This window comes from Ixodes scapularis, unplaced genomic scaffold, assembly GCF_016920785.2.
Source record: "Ixodes scapularis isolate PalLabHiFi unplaced genomic scaffold, ASM1692078v2 PGA_scaffold10__122_contigs__length_95168666, whole genome shotgun sequence".
Classification (NCBI taxonomy): domain Eukaryota; kingdom Metazoa; phylum Arthropoda; class Arachnida; order Ixodida; family Ixodidae; genus Ixodes; species Ixodes scapularis.
The window spans coordinates 65294994-65314206 of record NW_024609836.1 but is presented as its reverse complement, the minus strand read 5'-3'; the positions used below and the strand labels follow the sequence as shown (position 1 = coordinate 65314206).

At 44.1% G+C, this 19213-nt stretch overlaps 1 protein-coding gene across 1 annotated transcript; it reads right to left on the bottom strand.

Moving 5' to 3' along the window:
• Positions 1–800: 800 nt before the first annotated feature.
• On the bottom strand, positions 801–1691 carry LOC115328389. The gene has a single exon (XM_040500728.1). The coding sequence runs from the start codon at positions 1689–1691 to the stop codon at positions 801–803; it is 891 nt and encodes a 296-aa protein (XP_040356662.1).
• Positions 1692–19213: the final 17522 nt, after the last annotated feature.

Genomic DNA, 19213 nt, shown 5'->3' with positions numbered 1-19213 from the left:
AGTCTGTTCTAAGTTCGCCAGCATTCCGTTGGTGCTTATATATTGCTAATATGCCTGTCCTCTCACTATGTATATGAAAATGACCCCGTCGCGCATATTTACGAGTGGTTAAAAAAGGTTCGAAACGTAAAGAATAAAGTACGTGGGCTACGAAAGGTGTGTTTTCTTATTATTTCCTATGTTGGGCAGTTTTTATCGCGCGCCCGTTCTCTGGCTTCCCCCTATTTGCAAAGATTTGGAGCATGCGGGTGATGATTTGAACACAGAACAAGCATCTTCGCACATATTCACGAGCAAGAAGCATAAAGCAGTACTTATTTATTGCAAATCGGACTATATTACACAACTTTCAATTTATTGTGATCGTCCGCATGCAGAGTTACTGATCCAGTGTTACTGCGTAGTTCTTGCCGTCTCTCTTCGTTTTCCACATGTTCTTCGTTCGTTTAGCACGTATATCCCCCAATGCTGGAAAGCGCCGACGCCGTGTTCGCGCTAACAGTGTCCGACAGTGCACAAAAATACATGTACGAAGCGGTTTTAGCACCGTTTTTCATGCCACGATTTTAAAGCAAAAACGCCATAACTGACCAATTATTTCATCTGCGCATCAGGGAAATGTTCCAATGTGCCTAGTAGGTACGATTTATTCGTGATATTTGCTCTTATAATCGAGCGCAGAGGGGAAATGCACTCGCTTTTTTCCGTAAAAATGCATTACCGGAAGTCAATTTCGGACTGCTTGCTGTCTGTTTCAATTTGCAACAGCGCACTAGCGCCAGTTGAACCTCTAGCGTACATTATAATAACTTTATGAGCACGACGTGATAAACTTGCGATGTTTCGGAGTCATCGTCTGACGTATCAACATAGATTATCGGACGCTGGTTCTTTTCCTGGCACATTACTTCCAAAGGTCCCGTCTTTGCGCACGCCCGGCATTTCGTATTTCGATACCAGCATCGGTCAGGCACGTGTCCTTTCCCACAGCGATAACAACCGCGATTCGTCTTTGATACGCCTTCCTTCTTTAATCGTGACGCGTGCGTTTCCCGTTTGTTTTCTTTTTCTTTGTTCTTTGATCGTGACGTTCGCGTTTTTCCGCATGTGCTGCCGCTGATAGCGTGAACTTCTGTCGGTCTCGCTTCTACTGTACGCAGCGCGCTGGTTTGCCGCGATGCGAGTTCCTTTTCAAGAGCTATTTTACATGCGCCTTCAAAAGTCAGACCCTCCGTAGCAAACAATATTCTCTGAGTCTCTTCGTCGCGTAAGCCTGCTACCAGGCGGTCTCTCAAAGCTTCATTCAGAAATGCCTTGAATTCACAGTTGCGTGCTAGGTGCTTCAATTCTGTCATAAAATCCTTCACGCTTTCACCTTCTTGTTGCATTCGCCTGTTGAATTTGCAGCGTTCGGCAATTACGGAATACTCCGGACTGAAGTGGTCTTCTAGCAACTCCCGCACGTGCTCGAAAGTTTTGTCGGTGGGCTTCTGTGGAACTAGAATTTGCTTGAGCTTTTCGTAAGCCTGACCACCCACCACGTTCAAGAACAACTTCAGCTTTTTCGCCGCGGGTACTTCGCTGATGTCAACAAAACTTTCAAACCTCTCGAAGTACGACCTAATGTTGTCGCTCTTTGTGTTGAACTCAGACATGCCTCCTAGGCGTTGCTGAGGATGAGACGTTGACATAATGTCGGTCGAAACAGTGCACTTATCTGTTCCGTTGATCTTGCCCTCTCCGTCCCCGTCGTTTCCGTTACGCTTGCTCCTGGCTTCCGCGATGCTGCGTTGTTACTCGACTGGCCGTTGTGCCGAGCTGCCGCCGATGCCGATGCCGCCATGAAATCCCATCTTGGTCGCCAGTTGTTCTATCGTGGCCGAGATACGGAGACCAGACTCATGTCGTAGCGAATCGAACAAGAAGAAGGTTTATTCGTTACGTACTCTCTTTATATAGCCGCTGCTATCAGGGCGATGACGTCATGTTGCTGACGTCAGGGTAGCGTGTTTATCAATACATGACAGTTTCTATCGACAAACGGGCGACAGCCGCTGCAAGTGCTACCCAGGCATCTTGCAATGCCCGTTAAACTTAAACACAGAAACATACACCAATGTTTGCTTAAGGGTAGCATTTACTTGAGCTTCTTCAGTGCATAAAAAATCCAGTTGATGTGAGAGCTAACTTTGGTGAATACCACAGAATGATAGGGTCTCTCCACAGACTCGAAGGAGACGATTCCTACTTGCAATGACTTCCGAGCTTTTTTCAAAACGGCGGGACCACCAGAATCGCCCTAAGATTGAGATAACGAGACAAATTGCACAATTAGCTTGACGTAGCCGGCTGTAAAATCTAAAGAGAAAGCCGAAGAAAGACGACAGTTTTGAAAATCTCTCAAGCCTGAGAGGCCAAGTGTTCTCAAATCCATATTTTCTCTTGCCTCGGTTGTTCCATACATCAATAAGTATTGTAAACGTCTTTTTTTTTTTTTTTTGAAAGGAAAACACATATACTAGTTCGAATCAGTGTTGGCGGTAACGTGTTACTTTTTCGGTAACGTAGAAGCGTACTCGTTACTTTTTGTCTTCACGAGAATTAAGAAAAATTACATCTTATTTTTTCGCGTCTCTAGGCGCCAAGTTATCTGCATTTCTGAGGATTTTCTTAAGTTTAGCTTTATGTTCTTTTTCGTGAAACCGTAAAAAACATAAAGTAATTCACGCCGAGATCCATAACAACAGTCACCCGTTCGATTTGCGTTTGCCCTAACAAGTAGGTGAAGGGTACAACTTCATGGCGTCGGCACCAAGAAAGAGCCCTAGTCTTAAGAGGATGTAGAAGCAAACTATTCGCTCAACACCTGCGCAGTACGTTAGTCAGGTTGCTTTGGAGTACATGTTGCAATCAACAAGAAAATTGACACTCATATAAATCTTAATGTCATCTGCGAACAGCATTATTTCAGCCTTTTTGACATATGATGTTATACCCGTAACAAATGTCAATAAGAGAAGTGACCCAAATATAGACCCCTGTCAGACACCTAAACTTGAACGAAACATTTTAGAGTGGGTGCCAGAAATGCGGACACTATTTGTACGGTATGAGACATAACTTTTAAACCAGATACAAAATGCCGAACAACCACCATTCAAATAAAGCGTGTTCAATAGCACCCTATGGTCACCTTTATCGAATGCTTTCGACATGTCGACGTAAATAGCAACAACATGCCCCTCGTTCAAAACCACAGCTACGAAGTGACTTAAAAAGGAACACTACTACGTTGGTCTCAACCGACCGACCTTTCATGAGCCCTTGCTGCACGGCCGTTAATTCCTGACGAAAATAAAACATAGCACGTTTATACACCAGCTTTTCAAACATCTTCAAAAACCCGAATAATAGCGAAACAGGGCGATAATTACAGACATTTGAAGCATCACCCGCCTTTAATATTGGAACGACAACCGCCTTCTTTTGCAACAATGGAAATACGCTAGAACCCAGCGATAGATTAAAAATATGCTTCAAAATCGGTGCAAGCCAGTCCCCACAAACCTTGAGAACAAGACTTGCAATGATATCTGATTTGGTACATAAATTTGGCTTGAGGTGTCTGGTAACCTCTACGATTTCTTCGTTATCTACTCTAAAACCAGAAAGCGTGTCCTGGAAGGTAATATGAGCGTCACAGGGCAGTGCAACCTGCGGACCGATCGTGTAAATGTTGTCAGCGAAAACATTTGCGACTTCTGCAGATGAGAAGATATAACCAGCATTTTGATCTGTAATGTAAACATTTTCGACGGACATCCGTCTGGTTAGGAATGCTTTATAAAACGTCAACTTGAAACCCTAACCAAGCTTTATTAAATGCAAAAATCCCGACGTTTCGGAACCAACTCGGTCCCTCGATCACGGGCGACTGCTTTTGTCCCACGGAACGGCCTGCCCACGAACCCGAACCCGAACACGAATGTGCACGATTTCGCAGTGCAATTCCCTGTGCACCGTCCCGGGTTTGATGGTTTGCAAACCTGCAAAAGGTTTTGGGGTAGCGATTTAGTCTACGTTCGACACAGGGATGGGCAGTATTTCAAATACAAGTATTTGAAATACGTATTTCAAATACCTTGTGTATTTTGCATTTGTATTTAATTACGAATTGGGTAATGTATTTGACGTGTGTATTTAAATACTAAAACCTACGTATTTTAAATACAATTGTAATTAAATACAATTTTGTGGGCAAAAATACATCCCTCAAATTTATTATGACTGTCCAGAGCAGGAAGAAAACTACGTTCTGCACAGAGTGCATTGTCTCTCAATCAAGCACAAGCGTTTAGTGACTTTGTGATTACGGTGCTAGTCCAGGGCTAGAATAGTGACGAAATTGACGTTCACAGACAGATTGGCTAAATAAGTGTCTGTGACAACTTGTGATGCTTTTCAGCTTGATTTCCATCCATATATTTCCCTGGAACATCCTAAATGTGCGGGTCGTCCGGATTTTCGTAACTGGTGCGAGTTGCAACCATAAAAAATTCTCTAGCTAGTGCTGCGCGTCTTGGTCGTCTCGGTTTTTTGTTGGTCAATACCAAAATTTAATCGACAAAAAAGCTACTTAAAGCTCTGTACTTTCTTCACCTACTACGTCCAAGCTGATTCCATTTTTTTGTGATCATATTTCTATTACGTTACTAGAGCCTTGCACACTAACTCTCGAGTGTGCGATGCAAAATTAAAATGAGATGCCCAGAAACCCGTCGCAGGTGCCCTGAAGTCGCTGACTAAAATTTTGAGGAATGTATTTGGAAAAGTATTTGGAGGAGACGAAATAGATTTGGTTGTATTTGTATCTTGTAATTAAATGCTTTTTGGAAATGTAATTAGATTTGTAATGAAATACATTTTTGACGAAGTATTTTGTATTTGTATTTCGATACATATTTGCATGTATTTTGCCCATCCCTGGTTCGACATTATCAATGTGTAGTCGCTTATCGCGCGAATAGAACTTTTTAGCGGGAGTACGATGAATCCTACATATTGTATACCAGACAGTCAAGCCAGTTTTCCTAAAGCGTTTTTGAAAATTATTTTTATTTCATAGGCACTTTTCCAAATTTTTCGAAAACCAATCACGGCAAATAGGAATCCAAGATATGCGCTTCGGAATAGATGTATTTGGAGTCGTTAACCACCTGAGTAAACTCTGTTGCCAGATCGGCATTATCCATTACTAGAACGTCGTTTCACTTGTAGTTGTGGAAGTGCTTAGACATTCCAAAATAATCGTCTTTAGCGTAACAATAAAAATCGGGTGTCTCCAACACGCGCAGCTTGCAAGAAAAACAGATATCAACCAGAAAATGTGGATTGAACACATCCATTCGCATTGTAGGGGATGAAACTGTTGTAATGTTATCGATCGGAATGTTACAGAGAACAACATCAAGTATATTACCTGCGCTGTTCTGATAGTTGTTTAGCTAATTCAACCCACAAAATGCATAAACAATAGCAGAGCTGGCAGTAATGCAATTACTGCCCTAGCAAAAATAACGGTTTGAAATCAGTCCGGAAAGTGAAATCCGGACTAAGATCAATCCGGAGTCGCACCGGAGAGGCGGCTTCCGGTTCGCACAAACCGTGAATTTTCAAATCCGGTTCAAGGTCAAATTGGAGGAATTCCGGAGAGGCGAATTCCGGTTCGCTCATACCGTGATTTTCCTAATCCGGTTCAAAGTCCAATTGGAGGAATTCCGGACAGGCAAATTCCGGTTCGCTCTAACCGTGAATTTCCTAATCCGGTTCAAAGTCAAATTGGAGGAATTCCGGACAGACAGATTCCAGTTCGCACAAACCGTGATTTTCCCAATCCGCTTCAAAGTCAAATTGGAGGAATTCCAGACAGTCGAATTCCGGTTCACACAAACCGTGATTTTCCTAATTGGTTCGAACAAACCGTGATTTTTGGAGTCCGGTTCAAAGTACAATTGAAGGAATTCTAGACACACAATATGCGGTTCGAACAAACCATTCCTTGTCAAATTCGGTTAAAAAACAAATTGGACAAAGTCTAGACTGAAAATATCCGCTTTGCGCAAACCATACTTTGCCATATCTTTTTCCAAAGAAAATCGGATCAGCCGCCTGATGCCGAAGACTTTCAAGCGTATGGTTGAAATATCGAGTTGCAAACAATCCATCCCGGTACCGTACGTACGGGCTGCTGCGTCGATGAAATTACAGTAATTTAATTACTTGTTCCAGTAATTAGTAATGTAATTCATTACTTTTTGTAGCAGGTAAGTTGGTAATGTAATAAATTACTCCAGCGACGGTAATTGTAATTAAATTACCTAATTACTTTTTCGCACCAGGCATATTTTCTGTGTCCACAATACACAAGAGCACTTTTCTTTTTATTTTACTGTTTCTTTTTCCTCTACGTTTTTCCAAAAAACGCTCTTTGGCCGCCGCTATGTTGCTGATGCTAATGCGGCTGGTGCGACTCTCGCGCCCGCTATCAGCTAGACACTTTCTGCCACTCTTTTGAACTGTGAAAACCCGCTCAGCGCGATTCTCTACCTATGTTTTGCGGTTTTGCATTCGACGTTTTCTGGCCCCTCTTGAAAGTTTCCGCTTACTTTTTCTGATGCATACTGCGTACCCTCTCTGTGTTATCTTCCACTGTGAGAAATAGGGCTGGTAAGTGCCTTCCATTCGAGCTTTTCTGCTCGACATTCTCGGGAAACGAAGGAGGGGAAGTAGGTCGAACTAAGGCCCCTGGCGAACGGCCCTCGACGCGATTTTGCGAACAATGACAATTGTTCTCCCCCCTCCCAGAGATAATCCGCGTAGGGTCCTCAGTCATCTCCAAAAATAGTTATCCGGGTTTGGGTGGGAAACGGATCAGTCGCGTGCGTTCCTCTGTTTATCGGTAAACATGCAACAGAGAGTTCTAGCTGTGTGCCATGAACTGTGTAAATAACGTAAATAAAGTTATCTGTAAAAGGAAGTTATCAATAGCTCCTTTATATTTAAAAGTATACAAAAGTAATGCGAAAGTAATGTCATTACTTTTAAAAGTAATTTGTAATGGTAATTAATGACTTTCTGGCTGTGGTAATTTGTAATGTAATTTAATTACTTTTAAGCAATTTTCAGCAAAGTAATTAGTAATGTAATTTAATTACAAAATATGAGTAATTTGGCCGGCTCTGAAAAATAGCACACGAGTTGCCTTAGATGACGCAATGGCATCGCTCATATCGATAACTCCTAATGTTCAATCAGCTCCGGAAGGTTAAAATCTTTTTAAATTTCCGTATAGTCGTTGTGCTGCTCAAGTGACTGAAGATGCTTGACAAAAATTGTTTCATTGAATATCGGCGGAAAATAGTGAATATCTATAAGGAAACTGACGCCGTCCGCTGTTCTAACTTCGAACCATACACATGCAGAATACGACTCCATGTCGAACTGCGATGTGACATAAGCGAAGAGTCAAGCGCAATCAGAACACCTCTTCCTAGTTTAAGCCCAGTGCCGTTATAGTCCCTGCCGCGGCGAAGGACATTATATTTGGGTGTAAAATAGTTCGGGATACCAGTACGAAGCCACGTTTCCGACAAGCAAATAATATCAAAGTTGGTTGTTATAAGATTTGATATGAATTTGTCAGCCTTTGTACGCAGTTCCGGTAAAACATTTTACGTGCCTCCGTCATGTTCAACGTGTGTTGTTACAACTGGGTGGAAACGAGCGCAGTCAAGTTGCCCAAAGAACTAATGGAAATTACTGCCCTCCGGGAAAACGTTTGGTTTGTTGATTGTATCAAACCCTACTTCATCACTAGACAAATGGAATGAAGACTAATATGGAAGTCCAGTTATCACCTTCGAGCACACAAATGGTTTTCCTTCCGAAAACGGCTCAACAAGTGTCTGGACATCGGCTACGGACGTATAGGGGCCAAGTACAAAACGCGCCATACAACGTTCAGGCCTAGCGACAGCGATACCTTGTTTGTCTTTCCGGTATCGGTAGAAGCCTTGGTTTGACGATAGGTCTACCGTAGTGAAGCGGTCGCCCATAAAGTTCTTCAAAGTCGCCTCGTTGCCATAACGAAATCCTGTTGCTGAAGGGGCGGGACCCCGTTCCGCGGGATTGAGCGAGTTCGGGCTTGACGCAGGGAGGCTCCTCTGATGTTCGAGGGCGGGTGACACGAAAACAGGCGAGGATGCCACGGGAGACGGCCGCGACGTCGAGGCCGTGATTGTTGCATAGACCTGAGGTGATCTAGGAGAGCCTGGGCTTCGGTCTAGAACAGTCTTGCACAAAATGAAGACCACGAACCAAAGGCTTTTGTTTTCCGCTTTCAGGCAATTCAACTGAGCCGTAAGGACGTCAAGCTTGCTCGCCATATTGTCAATCACGCGCGGTAAACCGACGGGAACGTAGGGACTCTCTTGTGCTGCAGCTAAGGCAGCAAATGAAGAACTTGTATAGTTGTCATTTTGAGCACCAGCCGTGTCCTCGGCCGGATTCGGCATGTTGCGGCGTTGGGTACAATCCGTGCACTTGAAGGTTCTACTGCAAGGTTTCATGACAAAGTCGTATTCTTCGAGTCAGATGTTCAAACATTTGCAGTGAAACTTTCTTATGCAACCAACAGAGCAGATAACGTTTTGTTGCTTCGCATATTAACGTGCCGGGCAATATCCGCATTGATCGTCTAACGGAGCGCTATTTTACGCATCCTTCTTCTGAGGTGCCATCGCTCGGAAATGACCTAACATAAATCTGCGGTTGCTCTTCAAATCGGCTCACATCAGGACATACAGTTTAGGTCTCGGTGTTTTTATCCCGCGTGTTCCAATCGCAGTGTCTGTAGAGGTTGATAAATGGTATAGCACCCAAAGGCGCAGTCGCTCCGCTCATCCATAATTTTATCTGGGGACACCCATGAAGCATGTTACAAACATTCACACAAATATATGAACATGTTTGCAGACACTTTTGTAGGGGAAAAAATCGGCAGCCCTAGTCCGTACCAGATTAACTGACAGTCTATGCTATAGTTGGCGCAAGCTACCGCCAGTTATGAAGGGTATAATAATAATAATAATAATGACTTTATTTTCAGTGCCCAAAAACAACCACAGCGGTCTTCACTTTAGTGCACCTGTTCAATCCTAGAAACACGTTGGTATATTACCATCACCCAAAAACAAATAAACAAACAAACTGTTATCAGTAAATTACAAGGTTATTCAACTGATGGCGGTACAATGAACTGGATGTACAAAAATCGAGGTGCTTAGGAGCAATGCTGTTGTATAATGTCTGAATCCGAGAAAGCGGTGAAGTACAACAAGGTGAACGTACATCAAAGCATACGGGATGTCTAGTATGGCGTAAGTTAACATGAAAATTAACTTTGCTGAGCATTGATGGCGAATCAATTACACTATTCACAACCTTATGCAAAAATACAAAATCATGAATCGTTCGCCTTTCAGACAAGAGTGTAAGCGAAAATGACCTAAGTATGTATTCATAGTCATAATAACAGCGCCTTTCAAAGTACCTATCGTAAACAATACGAATCAATCTTTTTTGAACATTTTCGATGGTCAAGGCCTGTGCCCTAGATATTGAGTTCCATATTACCGAGGCAAATTCCAAACGTGACCTAACTAAAGATTTGTAAAGATGTAACAAACAATGAGGCCTCCTGAAATTCTTCGACAAACGTGATATGATTCCCAGAACTCTCATAGAACTTCCTACCACAAAAGATACATGATTTCTAAAAGACAAGGCACTATCAACGTACACGCCAAGATCCTTCACACACAGTACACGTTCAATTGGCATGATATCAAGATGATAAGTAAAACTGAAAGGCACATGGCGTCGGCACAAGGATAGGACCTTTGTTTTTGCAGGATTAAGCAATAATAGATTTTGTTCACACCACTGAAAAATGAGGGACACATCACGCTGTAGGATCTCGCAGTCCACAGGAGAGTGAATCATTCTAAACAACTTGATATCATCAGCAAAAAGTAACAACTGGGAACTCTGGACACAAGATACTATATCATTTATAAATATTAAAAACAAGAGAGGGCCCAGGATTGACCCCTGTGGAACACCTGACGTTGAAAAGTAACTATGGGAATAACTATCAACAACGCGAACAGAGTTCGAGCGGAGTGACAGGTAACTCTGGAACCACTGACATAACTCTGGGGATAGACCATATAAAAATAATTTATGCAAGAGTAATTTGTGACTGACCTTATCAAAAGCTTTAGTCATATCAAAGTATATTGTGTCTACCTGCCCTCTATTTGTAACAAATGGAGCGCAAAAATCAAGAAAAGTACACAAATTAGTCTGGACAGACCTACCACTCAGGAACCCATGCTGCAAAGGTGTTAATTTTTGACGGAAATAAAAGAGCATCCGGGTATGTACAACAATCTCGAAAACCTTAGAAAACCCACAAAGCAGAGAAACAGGACGATAATTCGTAACAACCGAGGCATCACCACTCTTTAAAATCGGAACAATAACTGATTTCTTCCAAAGAGATGGAAAGACCCCAGAACTAAGCGAAAGATTAAATATGTGCTTTAAAATGGGAATAAACAAATCACCGCATCCTTTGATTATAAAACTCGGTATACCATCAACACCACTTGAAAACTTTGGTTTTAATTTTCTTATCGCTTCCGCAATTTCGACATGGTCCACTTGTACGGAATGCAAGAAGTCATGACAGCTTATCTTATCGTCACCAGGCTGGAAAGACCCGTGGCAGCTAGTGTAACATTTGCTAAAATAATCGGCAAAAATATTTGCAACGTCATCAGGCGACGAATGATAGGCCGGTGTGTGCACTACATCATCACGTAAACAGATGCCTCGACTTGCATCTCGCGTGTGGTGTTTTACAAACTGCCAGAACTCTTTTGGTCGACGAATCAAGCTATTCTCAACGCTATCGAGGTGAAAACGTTTATCACGCTTGAACAATTTTTTTGCTAAAGCACGATATATGCTAAATTTGGTGTACCAAAGTGTATAACCAGTATTTTTGAAGAGTCAGTGAAAATGTTCTTTTTTGCGTAGGTATACTTTAAGTTCTTGCGAAAACCAGTTAGGATAGATGGAAATTTTGTTTATGTTTTTAGGCACAAAGCTATCGATACCATCTTTAGTAACTGAGGTAAGCGTCTCGCTAACGCGATCGACATCCGACATAGCAAGAACATTGCTCCAGTCAAAATTCTCGATAGATCTATAAACACTCATATAATCACCTTTCGAAAAGCAATAATTTGATGGCATACACGATACTCGTGACCTGAAGGGAAGATAAAACTGGACAATAAAAGGTGGATGAAAACATCGATTTGTACAAGGGGATCGAAGGCAGGACTCAAGTTTAAAATCGGTATATTCGAAAGAGCAAGATCAAGAATATTTCCTACGCTATTTTTTTATCGTATTGTGCTGTTCGAGCCCGCAGAAGTTTATAAAAGATAATAACGAAGATGCTTTGTTAGTTGTGATGCTGTTGATATTCACATTTTGAAGTGCCCAGTCAACACCTGGTAAATTAAAGTCTCCATATATTTGCACACGGTACTTATCGAAATTAATTTGTTTTCTGATTGCCTCAAAATGCTCAATAAAAACTGTCTGGTCAGAAAGAGGCGGAAAATAATACGTACCCAAAAGATAATTAAAACCGTCACTTGCCTTAATTTCCACCCATACACATTCCGAGTAAGATTCAAGGTCAAACCTTCTATGCGAGGCAACAGAGACTTCACAGGCAATCAAAACACCACCGCCTAGCTTCTGCCCTGTAGAAGAATAGTCTCTATCTCGGCAATATACATTGAATTTCGGACTGAAGTAATTAGTGTCTGGTAAACTATTGCAAAGCCATGTTTCAGAAAGACAAAAAATATTGTGCGGAGAACCTACCAAATTTGACATAAACTCGGCAGCCTTCGTACGTAAGCCTCTTACATTCTGATAGAAAACACTAACCTTCTGGGCCATTTCCACTATCTACCTCGCTAACAGGGTGAACACAGGAGCTGTCAAGTCGGCCAAAAAACTGATGAAAAATGCTGCCCTCTGGCCACACTTCAGGATTGTTGATAGCATTAAACACTGACTCGTCGCCTGACAAGTGGAAAGAAGAGTAGGAATCAAATTTAGCTATCATCTTGGAGCAGATGACTGGCTTTCCCTCTAAGAAAGGAGCGATTAGTGCCATCACGTCGGCGACACTCGTGTCCGGAGCAAGCCTAGAAACAAACAACGCTGAAGGGCGTTTTGACCGAGGAACAGCAGTCACCTTTTTTGTTTTAGCTCTTCCAGTTGACGGCTTGGTACGTCGTCTCGGTCTAACCATGGTGAAGCCGTCATCGTCGGTGATTTCGGTAGCTGCATGCGCACCATTTCCAGAAAGTATTTCCGGGTTCGTGATCCCAGCAGGCCGTCGGGGAGATGCGTCGAAAGCCTCACGCGTTGAAGGAGGCCCAGACGATGGAATTGGCGCGTCCCGAGTCGATCTCGAGGATGACGCGACAGATGACACGACAGACGAATGTGCGGTCACGGAGGCGTACAGGGGCGGCGAGGATGACGGGAGTGGCATCCTTTCCATGACGTTTTTCCGCAGTTGTTGTACCACTGAACGAAGACTGTTGTTATCAGCCCTGAGGCACATGATCTCGGCCTTCAGTACATCGAGCTTGCTTGACAGGCTTTCGATGACACGTACAAGACCGGGTGGGGGGAAGTTTCCAGCCAGTGCGGTGAGCGCATCCTCGTCCAGCGTTGCGTCAGTAGTATTCACATCACCCGAAGGAGAACTCGTGCCGGCTTTCGTTGGTGACAGGCTGCGTCTCCTGGTACAGCCCGTGCACTTGAAGGTGCTCTTACCACTTGCCATGTAAACGTTGTAATCTTCTTGGCCTACGTTTATGCACTTACAGTGGAAACGCCGGTTACAACCAGCGGAGCAGATGAGGAACTGTTGCTTCCCATAGAAACGCACAGCACACGCGCCGCATACGCCCTTCGGGGGAGCGCTGTCAGACACGTCATTCCCCGTCAGCGCCATTCCGTCGAACCCAATGTATGGGTGGATGGAGCCATTAGCATCCATCCACCCATACATCCGAGAAACGTAGAGCGTGGCGAATCCCTAACGTATCATTGTCGCTCTCCCTGCGCCATGGTGACGGAATCCGAATCGAATATGAATGCGGAAGCAAGAAGCACGAACTTGGCGGTAAATGCCCTGTGATTCTGAAAGGCTGAACTCCATGGTGCGAACATATGCCACGCAAAAATCAACGAATATCGGCCCGCGGCTTCTGCTCTGCGCGTGTAGCATAAGGACAGTGCACGGTGGATGAAATACATTTAGGTGATGAGTCTGGCCACTCTTCCCGTGGGGAGCGAGCGACCAGATCGTGTTCGGAGCTAGACTCGAACCAGGTATAGTTAGTTCTGCAACAACACTGAGTTCCGCGCCACCACGGAGGGCGCTGAGGTATGAGCATCGTCGGTATGAGGCAACGTTACTAGACCACTCTGTTGGAAAACTGCCATAGAGACTGCTCAGAAAAAGTTGCCCCAATCTGTCCACCAGAACCGAACTAATAGCGAACACAACGCCGCCATTTCTCCCGCAGCGGCCACTCGAGGAACTGCACGTCACTTCTATTTTGGCTTTAATCGGGCATTTTGGTACCTAAACAGATACAGCAGTAGAGGTTACAGGGGTGCCACCCCCGTCTCCCCAGCGGACGCGCCGCGAATTACTACCGAAGTTAAAATGCACCTAGGTCGGGACGCGCTACCTGAAAGCACCGCTGAGGCATGGTTGTATAAAAACAATATTAATTGTTCCGCAAAACCTTGCAAACCAAAGATTATAAAAAACATCACGCCCCTTTATTTTGTGCTAAACTACAATAAATTTCAAACAAAAAGGGTCCTTTCCGTTTGTTTTTACACAAAAACAGGCTTTATAAAAGCTCAAGGTGACCACAGTACAGACAAATGATAACGAGTGGCGCTGTTGTCGTATTTAGCTCGGTCTCATTGGATGCCAGCGGCCCAGGTTTCGACGGCGAGTTTCCCAACTGAGTGTTCCAGTAACGTTGGTATGAGGTCTCTCCTCGGCAGCCACCGTGTCGGCGGCGTAGCGTGCTCGTCTTTCTCGGGGTGTGGTGGTGGTGTGCGGCGAGTGACTGGCCTCGTGTTTTGCTTTGGTGCTGTGTCAATTATAGGTGCCACAAGTGTGCACGAAGGTGAGCCTTAACCCGAAGAAGAAGTATGAACTGAACTTAAATTTACGGACCTTGTCGACTTGGTGGCCGCATGGCGGCGGTGAGGTACAACAAGAGGCGGTGAATGAGGGAATGCCGGACCACCGCTGGCAGCAACAACCGGAGCGGTGGGTTTGGAGAGGATTTTATACTTGGGTGCCATCTATTCCCGTGAGAGTGAAGCGCGCTCAGGGCGCCAAATACAATGTTGCCGCCGCGTCAGACAAAAAGTCATAACCTGTTTCTTGCACCGTGGGTACCCAACAAGAAGCGGTGAGCGAGGGAATGCGGGACCATCATTGGGAGAAACAACCGGAGCGGTCGGTTTTGGAGGACCCGATAGTTGTGCGTCATCTCAGTGGCGTCACAAGGGGGATGCGGGGGGGTGGGGGGGGGGGGGGGAGCCACCCCGGGTGCAACGCTCCGGGGGGTGTCGCGACGGGCCACGAGAGAGAGAGGGGGGGGGGGGGGTCGCGGCGGGCGCCGTACGGAGTGGGGGGGGGGGGGGGGGGGGGAGGGAAGGAGGGGGTGTCGCTGCGGGCCACCGCCCCGGGTGCCGCTGAGCCTAGTGACGCCACTGCGCCATTTTGTTAATTTTGTTTTTGAATTTTGAATTTTGTTAATAGCACGTGAACTCTCGTAGCTGCCTGTACTATTTTCGTACTTTTCTCTCCCTTTTTTATCCTAATCATATAGGATGTTAAGTGCCGTATGTGATTGTGATTCATTTATTGTCAATTATATTTATGTCTACAAGACAAATATAATTACTGCCATGTCCCGCATACAAGCGTTCTACGCTTAAGCGGGCAGGATTGTTTGCCGGTTTTTGATTGAAAATAAACTTTTTCCTTATACTTATCCCCGTGCGAGTAAAGCGCTCATTGCGCCGAACAAAATGTGGTCGCCACGTCGGACAGGGCGTCATCACCTAAGTGTATTTCTTCCTCCGTGGCACAGTGGCATGCTACGTCTCGAGAAAGCAAGCGTGCCGACTGGCAAAGTTCGTCAGTTATTATTCGTCGCATTATTCATTCCCCGGAATTTATAAGCCCTTAAAGGGGTTATGACACGAAAATTAAACGGCTAGATTATTCTTGAAATGGAATGATCATAGGCTAATTAATACACACCAAGTTATGAGATTTTTAAAGCTCTGGTAATTGCAATAATCAATTTACGGATTTTTATCATTTTTATCTGGCGACCAAGCAACACGGTCCAAGTTAGTCACATTATGGTGTCCCTAATCCACTTGATCATGAACGCACTCTCATTTTAGGCGCCCCCATGGTCGCCCAAGCTCTTCCCGCCGCGGCACGATCAAAACCGCTCACGCAACTCGGCAACCTGAACGCTATTCTCGCTCTCGCCCCCGACCCGTTGACCTTCCACCCTCCGTGCGCCTGCGAGATATTCCCGGACGACGGTGACCACGGCGATTTCGTCCGCAACTGGCCGTAACTGGAGCTGGTAGCCAGCGGGTCGCAGTAAAAAGGACAGCTTCCAAACCTCTTGATAGCAATCACTCTCATCACTGCTGCAATCAATGTCGAACACGTTGACAAGGCGAGCGATGCCGTAGATGTAATCGTCACGGACCGCATGCTCGAAACGCGGAGGGTAAACGAGGAAGCTGAAGCTCGAGACGCGAAGAGAGCCAAGTCTGTGAATGCGTGCAAGGGGACTCCGCGCTAGAGGCTGGCTACGTTGCCAGCCTACCGCTCCGCCCGGATTCCCTCTCCGAGGGACCCACATATAAGTCAATTTATCCACGAAATTCTTGCGCCATTTTCAAAAGAAATTTAGCAGGATCATAGGAGCATGAAATGGGCCCTAGCATTATTGTTATCTCATATTTTCTTTTGCCGTGTCATTTCCTCCTTAATGGGAAGGGGTGGCCCAACGGTTTCTGTTCTTGGCGCAAATACCGCCTACAACAAAACGCAGACGTTCATTATCCATAAAGCAGACGTTCGTTTTTTCACCCCACACAATAGAAGTCACAGAAGAAAAAAAAAATAACACAAAAACATTGCCCCTAAATTTAGCGGCGAAACTGTATTTTCCTAAAAGCCATGTGAAGTCAATTTTTTTCTATACATTTAACTAGAAAATTGAATTGGTGCTGAGGTCGCGTGACCTCAATTTGTCCGCTAAATCTAGTAGAGAATTTGAACCTGCGCAAGGTGACGTGACCCTGTTCACTGACCTCAATTTTTTCACTCAATTTAGCGGGGAAACTAATTTCGTGTATAGGTCACCTGACATGAAGCCATATGACGCCATTTTTCCCGCTAACTTTAGCGGAGAAAAACGCTGCTACGCTTTTTGTGGCTTCAAATCACTCTCACATCACCTATAAACATTTACGTTACAAAAAAGCAGTGTTTACTTGTTTACGTTGCAGCCGGAACAAGCTGCCATGGGATATCTGGAGACGTTTGCATGCCGCCAATGTTGATCATAGCCGCGCGCTGGGGTTGACATTGTTATAGGGTTCGACTTTTCTCGTCATTAAAGCGATTGAGCACGAGCCTCTATCCAAATGCATGTAGAGCTATCGATCACCACGAGCCGAAATCAAGTGCTCACGCAATGCTCGAGTGCAATATGTGAGCCGCATTCAAATATCGTCACTGGGGGACTATGCCGGCACTGCGACCTCCAAGTTACGTCAGCAAGTTTTGCAAATGAGAGGCTTAATGAAAACGCTCGCTTTTGTCCTTGAAATCACACCACAACAGAAACTTTTCTTGGTCAGTGGCGTTGCGTGCGAGTTTACATGGGTCCCACTAGTGCTAGTAAGCTCGTCTAAAATGAAAGAAAAAAATTGGAGCTGAACATCATTGTGCCGACCCTTTAAGGTGTGAATGACAATAACATCATATCGGAACACTACGCGGAGAGCAAGTTCGTCTGTTTCTTTTCCATGGGTTGGGGTGACGCCAGAACGCCGAGTTGTGATTGGCTGTGATTGGAAGGAGAGTGGGTAGACTTTAAAGCAAGCAGCCTTGAAGTCTACCCTCTATCTTTTAATCAAAGCCAATCAAAGCTCGGTGTTCTGATGGCACGGCAACCGCTGCGCAAAAAGCAGACGAACTTGCATTCTGCATACATTTTTTTTTTTTTTTGTTCTTCGTTTGTGAAATTTTTTTTTTTTTTTTAGTACGACAGTTTTTTGTTTTTTCTACTCGCTAAGACTTTTTCCGAGACGTACCTTTGCAACTTGTTTTCTGTTCTCCCCGGCACATAACATTACTTTGGGCCTATAACGATAAGAGTACTTATTACTGCAGACTTTGTCTTTCTTCACAGGAACAGCGATAGCCAACAATTCATAGCTCGTGGTTCGATCTGCACGTAAGCAAGTATACATAGCATTAAAATCGGAAAAACCACAGCCTATTGTAGCAGAAAAGGCAATCACGGCTGACAGTACAGGTATATGAAGAATTATTTTGCTGGTTACTGTAAGGGCAGAGCAATGCACTCACAATTTTGCATGGTATAACGAATGGCCTTGTTGTTGTTGCTATTGTTTTTTTTTTGTTTTTTTTATAACAATACTAGATGCGAAATATTTACCAGCTAGGTTGCTTTAGCACGTATAAATAAAATGTAGAATTTAATATAACAGATAGGTCATGAAACGGGAAATACAAATAAAAAAAAAGCTCTGTACTATAATAACAGAGCCCTAGCAACAAGCATTGTAAAACCAATCTTTTCGATGTATGGGAAAGGAAAAAATGTGAGACGGACTTGGTGCCCTCATAGACATTGTATACATCGCAGCAGGAAACAAATCTTCCGGTCTGGCTATACGTAATCCATAATAGCGATGTTACAATGAAAGATTTTAACTATTTGTTAGCTGTTTCGTTGTGTTCCAGAGCTATCATAACCAGTGTAGCAGACCGACTTCCTCGCTGCACTAATTAAACTAGTTGTGAGAAACAGAAAACTAGTTTTTGAACTGAATAGAAGCGCAGAAGGATAGGCAAATCTAGAAGGAGATGACTACAAGAAGGGGCGCTGTCTTGTCTGTCTTGTCTGTCTTGTCACCTTCCTCGCTTTGCCCCTGTACTTCGGCGCTTCTATTCAGTCATGAAAGACCAACAAGCCCAACTCAACATTTTATAGATTTTGAAGTAGGGTAGGTTTTTTTAGGGTATTTGAGTCTGCGATGGGTAAGGAAAAACTGCGCAGAATAGTACGCAGCCCTGTGTTTTGTATCTGCTGATTGCCAAGTTGCGTTTTATGTACAGACACACTAAGAAGAGCGTTGTCCCTGCCACAGTCTTGTGTCACTATCCTATGTCCAGTTTTAGAATCGCGTGGCAAAAAACGCAAAAAACAATGGAATCAATAGTTTCAAAGCCTAAAGTCGCTTCGTAAAAGGTGTCAATCGGATTAGCATGTAATACCGGCTGTTCTAAAAACTGCTCTTGCCATGCCAATAAGCTATGAAACCATTACAACCGTTGAGTTATTTAACCGGGCAATCGTGAAAATTATCTACCACTTATGTTTCGCGTACTTTATAGGCTCAACGAAGACCGTTGAGTCTTCGTTGTGCAAATTTTTAATTAATACAAAAAATTGTATTAATTAAAAATAGGCACGAGGTATACAAATACACAATACTTTAGAACACATAATAGCTTCTAAATTCTATCGGGCATAAATTATTTAAGCACGGTGTTTATGTGCGCTAGATGTTTTAGCGCTATCTTAACAATGATTCGTAATTAATACGCTGGTGGCAAATGTTAATCAGAAGCATCCCAAGTGGGATTCCACTCGTGGTGACCATA